Below are 8,706 nucleotides of genomic sequence, written 5' to 3'. Positions count from 1 at the left end.
TGAAATCATCGTCATAAAACAAAATAAAACATACTTCATATTATTATAGCAATAAATAACGGAGAAATTCCTTATATATTTGGGGCCAGGGCCTGCCTACACACAACTGAACATCAAAAGATTCAAAGTCTTCATGGTAAATATTGGAATGTAGTCTCCATTCTCTCAAAAAATAGGAGACTGGCACACAGCTTTCTGAGGGGCACTATAGCGCTGATCTAAGGCCTCCAATGTCTGTCTTTTAGACATGACGTCATGTGGCTTCCAAGGCTATGAACTCATTAAGTTTTAAGCATGTCCCCCCCCTCCCCTCCTTGCATCTTGACAATAAGTCTGTATATATAAGCAAAGGAGAGTCTTTTCTCATTAAAGTTAAAATGCCTTTCTTAACCCATTCTGACCGGGAACCCATTTTGGTGTCAGCATCATGTTATGCTTTAGCTATTTTTGAAAAATCGAAGAACGACTGACATTTTTTAGAATCTGATCAGAATGGGGTTCATCAGACCAGTGTGTGTGTCCAGTGGAAACCTCGTATGAATCTGATCTCAGGTCAGAATGGGTTAAAGCAGTGAAAGTGCTTCAACGTGGAAGACTACACTCCTATACAGGTGGCAACGGGAGGAGACTTCATTTTGGAAGAGAATGTGTACGCTTCATAATGGAATGAAGTGTGCGGTTAGTGGTCCTAACCGAAATTCAAACCACTGACCTAATAGGGGACACATTTTGACCTTCAGGCTGTACCAGTGTCAACCAGTAGGTGTCCTAACAGAGCACCAATCTGAATACCATAGACTACAGATTGGTAAAAAAATATATATTTTATGAGCAAAAAACAAAAAAAGGGAATGGATTGCAGCTTTATTGGAACTCTCTCTACCCTTGAAAAGGAGCGAGGAGGACAGTTCAACCTTGCTCTACCGCCAGGTGGGCTTGTTGTGGGTCTTGGAGTCTCTGGAGGAGGGAGCCGAGTTGTCGGAGAAACTCCCGCTGTTGTTCCTGCTATGGCCTTTAGGGGGAGCCGTGAGTGAGTCGTGAGGAGGGGTGAGAGGAGGAGGAGGAGGAGGAGGCACACGGATGCTCTGAGACCTCCTCAGGGGCGAGGAGGCGGAGGACGGCTCGTCGCTGTTCGGGAGCATGACGGAGGAGGAGGAGGACGAGGAGGAGTACGGAGGTCTGGAGGAGGAGGAGGGGAGTCGCAGGGAACCCAACCGGACGAAAGGGGAGGCGGCCGTGGCAGCCTTTGGGGAGCCCGCCTCCTCGCGAGGAGGAGGAGGAGGAGTAGGAGAGGCGAGGGCGGCGTGCGTCCGTCTGAACGAGGAAGAGGCGGTGTTTCGGGCGAAGCGGGCCACATTGTGGGAGGGGGTCACGGGAGCGCTGACACTCCCCCCGCCTCCTCCTCCTCCTCCCCCCTCCCCCGTCTGGGCGGCAGCGAGCGCCCGCAGCGTCGACCGGCACATCTTCTCCTCCGACGCCCCCCGCCGGGGTTTCTGGACAGGCTTCCGTACGGACGGCCATTTCTGGAGCGGCGGCTGCTGCTGTCCCCCCGAGTCGCGGGCGGGGCTCTGGGTGCCTGAAACAGATTAATGAATTGTCATGATATACACAGGTGATTTGGACATTGAACATTGGAACATATAGTATATACACAAATTACATTTCTGTTTGACTTTTTTGGCATTTTTGGCAGCATAAATTGCAAGAAGTGACTGACAGTGACCAATAATGAAAATAAATAATGTACTAAGGCCAAAACAGATCATAAACGTAATTATATAAACATTGTATACTTGTAAAACGATCTAAAGGTTTGCATTGTGATATTTTCACTCTTTTTGAAAATGTTTGAAAGTGTACGTATAAAGATCTTTCGTCAAAAATGTTTTGCCCTGGCTCTTTCAGAGCGTGAACTCTGGGGGGAGGGGAGGGGGGGGGGAAAGGGGAAAAAAATGTTCGAAAATTGTGTGAAAAATGTATAAAAAAACTTTGATGAAAAAATAATAATAATAATGTTTTGCCCTAAATGCCCAAAATAGGAAGGCCACAGTCTAGAGGCCAGCATCCACTAGACCATGGACGACATGGAAGTAATGATGGAAATATGGAAATATTTCCATATATACAATACATCCAATATTTGTTGTTTCCATTCATCTGGAAATTGATTCTAAACATTATGCAAAATTGTTTTCGCAATTAGCCCAAATAATTACGACTGAACACTGAACACGCTTACTTGAAACCTTGGAGGAGTCCTGCTTGTTGTGACCGCTGGACTTCCAGGGGGAAGAGGGACAACTAGTGGTCTGCTCCCCCCCCCGGCGGATTGAGGGGCTGTTGTTGGCGCTCAAGGGGCTGAGACTGCCGGAGCCGGTACTCTGGAGGTGCCCGGCCGGTTTGGTCGGACGTTTCCCCAGGGAGGAGGCAGCTCGGCTGGGCCTGGAGATGGGGACGACCCGCCTCATGCCCTGGTTCTCGGAGCTGTTCAGGGTGCGCACGGACTTTGGGGGTTTGGGGGTCGTCGCGGTGGGTTTGACACCGGCGGTGGGACGACATTTGGAGGGCAGGGTTTTAGAGGAGGGCTCGGGCGGGGTCTCGGATGCTGTGTTTTCATTGGAGGAGGTACGGGGTTCTCGCTCCTCATTGACCAGGTGGAGGGGCGGGCTCTCCGTTTCTCTCCTCACACTGGTCGAGCCCTCGGTCCGTGTCGTCTCATTGGTCGGGTGTTCCGGAGCCGTAACCAACGCTGACTTTTCATTGGCCGACACCTCGTTCTCTTCGCTCTCAACGGTCGACCGTTTCGTTCCCTCATAGGCATCTGTGGTGGGAGCGGCGGGCATTTCATCGGTGGTGGACTCGGCCGGTGTCCGATTGGCAGAAGGAAGCGCAGGAAGTGACTGCGTGGCTGCGGGGAGTGGCTGCTCGCCGCCCGGACGAGGCTCGGAAGGCACGTCGTTGGCGGGAACACGGGGAGTGTCCTTCACGACTTCCCGGTGGCGGGAGGGACTCTGACGGGTGTCATTAACGGGCGTGTGGGGAGTTGAGGGCGAGTCCTCGGGTTGTTTTGGCACGGTGTGCACGGGCGCGTGTGTGTCCTCAGGCTGAGCCGGAGTGCGCGCGGGTGCGTTTGTGTCCTCGGGTTGAGTTGGCGTGTGCGCGGGTGTGTTTGTGACCTCGGGTTGAGTTGGCGTGTGCGCGGGTGCGTTTGTGTCCTCGGGTGGAGTTGGCGTGTGCACGGGTGTGTGTGCATCTTCGGGTCGCGTCGGAGCGTGCGCGGGCGTGTGCGTGTCCCCAGGCCGAGCCGGAGTGTGCGCGGCGGGTGTGCGCGTGTCGTCTCTCTCTCCCTCCGTCTCACGCACACCCGTCACACACCCGACGAACGCCGACGACCTCTCCTCCTCCTCCCCTCCGTCCCCCTTTTCGTCGCTTTCTCCTTCTCCGCGTGACGGAGAAGGGGCGGCGGAGGAGGAAGAGACGTTTGACTCGGGTTCACGATGTTTCTCCACGTGACTGACTTCATCCTCCTCCTCCTCCGCCTCCCCGTCTCGCTCCCCCACGACCTCCTCCGTGTCCTCCCGGCGGATCTCGTCGTGACCGTCGTCGACGTCGTCGCGGAGAAGCTCCGTGACGCCACCGCCGGGGGTGTCGTCGACGTCGTCGAAGGCCTGCAGCTCGGGGACCAGCGTGTGTCTCTCCACGGTGACGGACATGGTGGACCGCCGTTCCTCCGGGCTCGGTCTGAAACCGTCACTGTCGTCGCGCGTCTGAACCGCGGCGCGAGAGCTAGCGTCGTGCTGCGTGGTCGTCGTCCCGGACGTCTCCCGACAACACGGCTGGTTGCGTTCTGAGGTAGAAGAAGGTGCGGTGGTCTCTGCTGCGTCAGGCTGTGCGTCGGGGGTCCCTGTCGGACTTCTGCATGTCTCGGAGGTAGGGCTGTAACGTGATCGCGACATGACAAATGATTGTTTTTAATCATTGAACATTGGCACATAAACATATACAGTGTCAGTCGCTGTGGGGGGGCAGAAACCAGCCATTTCCATTTCCCAAAAATATACAATATATATATATATATTTTTAAATAAATCAGTGCTATTGAACACCCTTTACGTCTGCGTGTGTAGGTTTTTTACAAATATCGAACCAATGAAAAGTATTCAAAAGTGATTTGTCTTTAAGGCTTTGTGACGTCCACTGTGAGCATGTAGATCAGCTATCTTTGAAAAGACGCTTTATTTTGTTTTGAAAATGTTTGTGAAAATATATGAAAATCTTAAATATGAACTCCACGCAGAGTTTCACCACTCACTTCACACGGGTGTGATTCTTTTGTACATGTATGTATGGGAAACGATTGTAATTTTATTCGAATAAAATAATTCGGGGGCGGCCTCCACTTAATGTTTCAGCTGCGTTTTTAAAACCCATCATTGTGCCCTTCACATGTAGTAGCGGATAGGGTAAATATTAGGGCCGGGACTAATTGCGATTAATTTAGATTAATTAACTACAGAATAATTTTTCTCACTGGGCACTTTTCTATAGTACTGAAAACCGGAAATAATAAAAAGTCACCCCATTTTGTGTTGCGTAGAACTGGAGGTCTGACAAAAAACAGTAACAATATGAAGTAAGTACAGCTTTGTGATGTCACTGAGATGTACTTGTTAGTGTAACAAATTTTTTTTCAGACCTCCAGTTCTAGGCAACACAGAATGGGGTGACTTTTTATTATAATTTCCACAACAGGTATATTAATGACAGTAAAATGTTGAAAATGAGTGGTATCCTGTAGTCACTATTCATTGATTCACTGGGATACCAAAAAACATTAAAAAAAAAAGGTTTCTCGCTGTTCTCAGGTTGAATATTGATATGCGATTAAAATGGATTAATCTAGATTAATTAATTACAAAGCCTCTGATTAATTAGATATTTTTTTTTAATCGAGTCCCAGCTCTAGTAAATATAGTTTGTGTACCGTAGTGACGCTCGTAACAGGAGCGCCACTTTTGAATTGTATGTATAGATTGTGACAGGCTTACTTGGAGGCCGTCGGAGGCGGAGCCTGTGACGTCGTAGTAGGCGTGGCACGCGGAGGCGGAGTCTGCGGCGTGGGCGGGGGGCTCTGCGGGGGCGTGGCAGGGAGCAGCAGGGTGTGGTGTTTGAGGCGCAGGGCCAGCCCGGGGCTCATGGGCCTCATCCAGGGGGAAACCCCGGCGCTCCTACAGGAGGAGGAGGGGCCTCCTGCTTCAGGCGGGGAGGAGGCGGGGCTTCCCAATCTTCCTTCCCAGCAAAACGCCTTGTGGGGGGGTTCGGGGGGGGGCGGCGGGGTGGTCATGCCCAGGAGCACGCTCAGTTGGCGCTCGGTGGCCGCGGACGGCGAGCCTGATGGGGAGTTCCGCGAGCGCCGCAGGCTCACCGAACGCCCCAGGGGTTGATTGAGGAGGAGGAGGGGCGAGCGGGGGGAGGGGTGCCCATGAAGCCCCGCCTCCTCGTGCAGCGACAGGGCGGTTGCCATGTCTGCCTCGCTGCTACAGCGCAGCCCAAACGCACCGTCCACCTGGAAAACGGAGGAGGGGGAGGGGGGAGCCGAATGGTCAGAATGTGACTGTGTGACTCTACAAAGGATCTGTGTGTCACAAAAACATGCAGTAATCCTGGTCTCTAAACTGCCTCCCCCTGGCCAGCCGGGGCGCCTGATGGAGGGGAAAGGAACTGGTTGGAATAACGTGTTCCTTCCACGCGCTATACGTCCAACCAGGGAAACTCCCCCCTGTCAGGTGTAAAGGAGCAACCTGGACACTCAAGCATGAAGGAAGGATGAGTTAAAGGGACACTTCACCCTTTTTGCAAAAAAATATATGTTAATGACGTTTAGAAGCTTTAGAACACTTTCCTGGGGGTCTTTATGTGTGTAATATGTGGTTTTAGATATTTTAGATTGTAGCAGTGAGCCTGTTGTCTCTGATGTCATGGACACTGGGCTCACTTCCTTCCTGGACTACATGTTGTCTCTTAAGACAGCTCTCCCCCCTATCCACAAGGAGGAGCAGTGCACCGAATAATTATGGGAATTGTAGTCCAGGAAGGTAGTGAGACCAGTATCCATGACATCAGAGACAACAGGCTCACTGCTACAATCTAAAATATCTAAAACCACATATTACACACATAAATACCCCCAGGAAAGTGATCTAAAGCTTCTAAACGTCATTAACATATATTTTTTTGCAAAAAGGGTGAAGTGTCCCTTTAAGTCCGTTGCTCTCCCCAGGTTGGCGGAGGGTGTGTAGAGCCCAGGATCACATTAGATGATTGACACAGGGGTGAAAAATGGGTTACAACATCGTGGGATAAAAAATATATAAAAAAAAAAAAGGATGTGTGTGTGTGTGTGTGTGTGTGTGTGTGTGTGTGTCATGTGTGTGTGTGTGTGTGCGCGCGTCACCTCTTCTCCTCCAGACCAGGAGTGTCTTTTCTCCTCGAGGTCTCGTAAGCGACGTCGACGGGCCTCCTCCTTCGCCTCCCTCTCGATGTTCTCCTGGAGAGAGAGAGAGAGAGATAGAGAGAGAGAGAGAGAGAGAGAGAGAGAGAGACACAGAGAGAGAGAGAGAGAGAGAGAGAGAGAGAGAGGGGGGTGAACCAATAGGATCCACCGCCTTGGTACTTTCAATTACATTTTGAGGCCAATACTTCTGTACTTATTTTACTCGAGGCAATTTTGAATTCCGGGGCTTTTAGTTGTACTTGTAAACAGAGTATATTTCTATACATTGCAGTACTGATACTTTTACTTAAGTAAAACACACAGTACTTATATCCACCACTGCGGCGGTGCAGATCGTTCGCCCCCACTTGGTGAAAACAGACTACAGCCAGAAGCTAATAAAGCCCCCTAACACTAAAAGTTAGGAAGTTTGCAAAAGGTCTGCTTCTAGCCCACTCAGCAACGTTCCAGTTATACGTCCCGTTAGGGACAGAATCATCACCGCCCTCACACTTGCGTTGGCAATGAAAATATCGCCAAAGCATGCTGATAAACCATTTGAATTGTATTAACCCATTTTGAATTCTGATTCTACAAATGTCTTCTAAATCCTGACCAGTTTTCTGAAAAACCTGCATGTTTCTATGTCAGTGGTTCTCAAACATTTTCATGTCAAGGACACCCAAAAATATATGTAATTGGCAGCCGACCCCCATCTGAAAATATATTGTTCCAGGGACCCTCCCAGAAGCAAAGATTTGAGTTAAAAACGTTCGCTCTGAAAGAATATATATATTCAAAGATTTGTGCCACATTTTCACGATTTTTCAAAAATAGCAGACCTGCAAGCTCGTAGCGCGCTATGAGCTTGTAGATCTGCTATTTTTCAATAGCTAAAGCGTAACATAATGCTTAAAACACCAAAATGGATTAAATGCAATTGAATTGAGAGATGAGGTGTACTTTGCATTTCCACCATCTGTCCAGAAGGTGGCAATAACAGTTCATATTGAGTTGTGTAACTGAACGCATAACTATACAAACAGTGGTGTGTGTGTGTGTGTGTGTGTGTGTGTGTGTGTGTGCGCGCGAGCGTGTGTGTGTACCTTAGCAGCAGTGTTAAACTTGGCGCAGAAGTCTTTGAAGATGTTGAAGCACTCGTCCAGTCTGAAAGTCAGCGCGTCTTCACAGAAGAAGTCCGTCAACTCTCCCACCACGCCGTTCAGATTCTCTCTGTTCCCACGCAACACACACACACACGACACCACGCGCTGTGACACAACACGCGCGCACACACACAGACACACAGATATACATAAGGAATATAAGGACAAATGCATACAATTTTCAATGTTGGCATTTCGCAGACTGTCTTAATCCAGTGTGACTCACAGTCAGTCAGTAAGCAAGGTGAGATACGAGGTATTCATTCAAATGTATAGAAATAGTAATCTAGGATCATAGGTAAACCAATAACCTATAATCAGTCTAAACAGTATATAATAACAACAAAAACAAAATTATAATAATCTGTACATTGAAACTATACACTATAGGATGCGAGGTCTACAAATGCACTTTATAGTACACATGTATATTGTATAATATATAATATAGTATAGTATGTATAGTTGACATAGATACTCCACTGTTACGTTCTTAGTTTTATACATGATTCATGACAACTACTTTTTAATATATGTGATCGTTTTTTTGCTTAATGTAAGTCGCTCTGGATCAAGAGCGTCTGCTAAATGCCTAAATTGTAAATTGTAAATTGTACAAATGAACCTGGCATCTACATAATGGCATCTACTGTAAATGTATATTTTAGCCAAAGTTTGTACATTAAATGTATCATGATGACGACAACATGCGCAATATGCATATTGCAAAATAGATTATTTAACTTTAGCTTTCTGTTTTTTTTTTTTATTAATTTCAACAATCCGAAGAGAAACTGCATTTCTGATGGTATATATTACACTAGTTATCGTGAGTCATTTCGCCATCGCAATATTCAACAACGTTATCGCGAAATATTCAACAACGTTAGCGCACTGTCTTCCCAATACAGTGCAGCCCTATACTTCTGATCTATGGGAAATGAGACCAGGGGTGTGTGTGTGTGTGTGTGTGTGTGTGTGTGTGTGTGTGTGTGTGTGTGTGTTAGGGATGGGCTTTTGTAAACATGTACACACTTGGGAGTGTTA

General features: G+C 48.4%; 1 protein-coding gene across 1 annotated transcript in view; it reads right to left on the bottom strand.

Moving 5' to 3' along the window:
- Nucleotides 1–450: 450 nt before the first annotated feature.
- LOC308335324 (uncharacterized protein) overlaps nt 451–8,706 on the bottom strand; it is a 31,380-nt gene continuing 23,124 nt past the window's right edge. Inside the window, exons 12-16 of the mRNA XM_080792342.1 lie at nt 7,600–7,764; nt 6,455–6,547; nt 5,049–5,566; nt 2,240–3,936; nt 451–1,576 (exon numbers count right to left, since the gene is read on the bottom strand). Coding sequence (XP_080648468.1) covers nt 921–1,576; nt 2,240–3,936; nt 5,049–5,566; nt 6,455–6,547; nt 7,600–7,764 — 3,129 coding nt within the window. The 3' untranslated portion in view covers nt 451–920. The remainder of the gene's footprint in view (nt 1,577–2,239; nt 3,937–5,048; nt 5,567–6,454; nt 6,548–7,599; nt 7,765–8,706) is intronic.

This window comes from Protomyctophum bolini (genome assembly GCF_963924005.1).
Source record: "Protomyctophum bolini genome assembly, chromosome: 20".
In the NCBI taxonomy this organism is placed as follows: domain Eukaryota; kingdom Metazoa; phylum Chordata; class Actinopteri; order Myctophiformes; family Myctophidae; genus Protomyctophum; species Protomyctophum bolini.
This window is presented reverse-complemented; position numbering and strand designations above follow the sequence as displayed.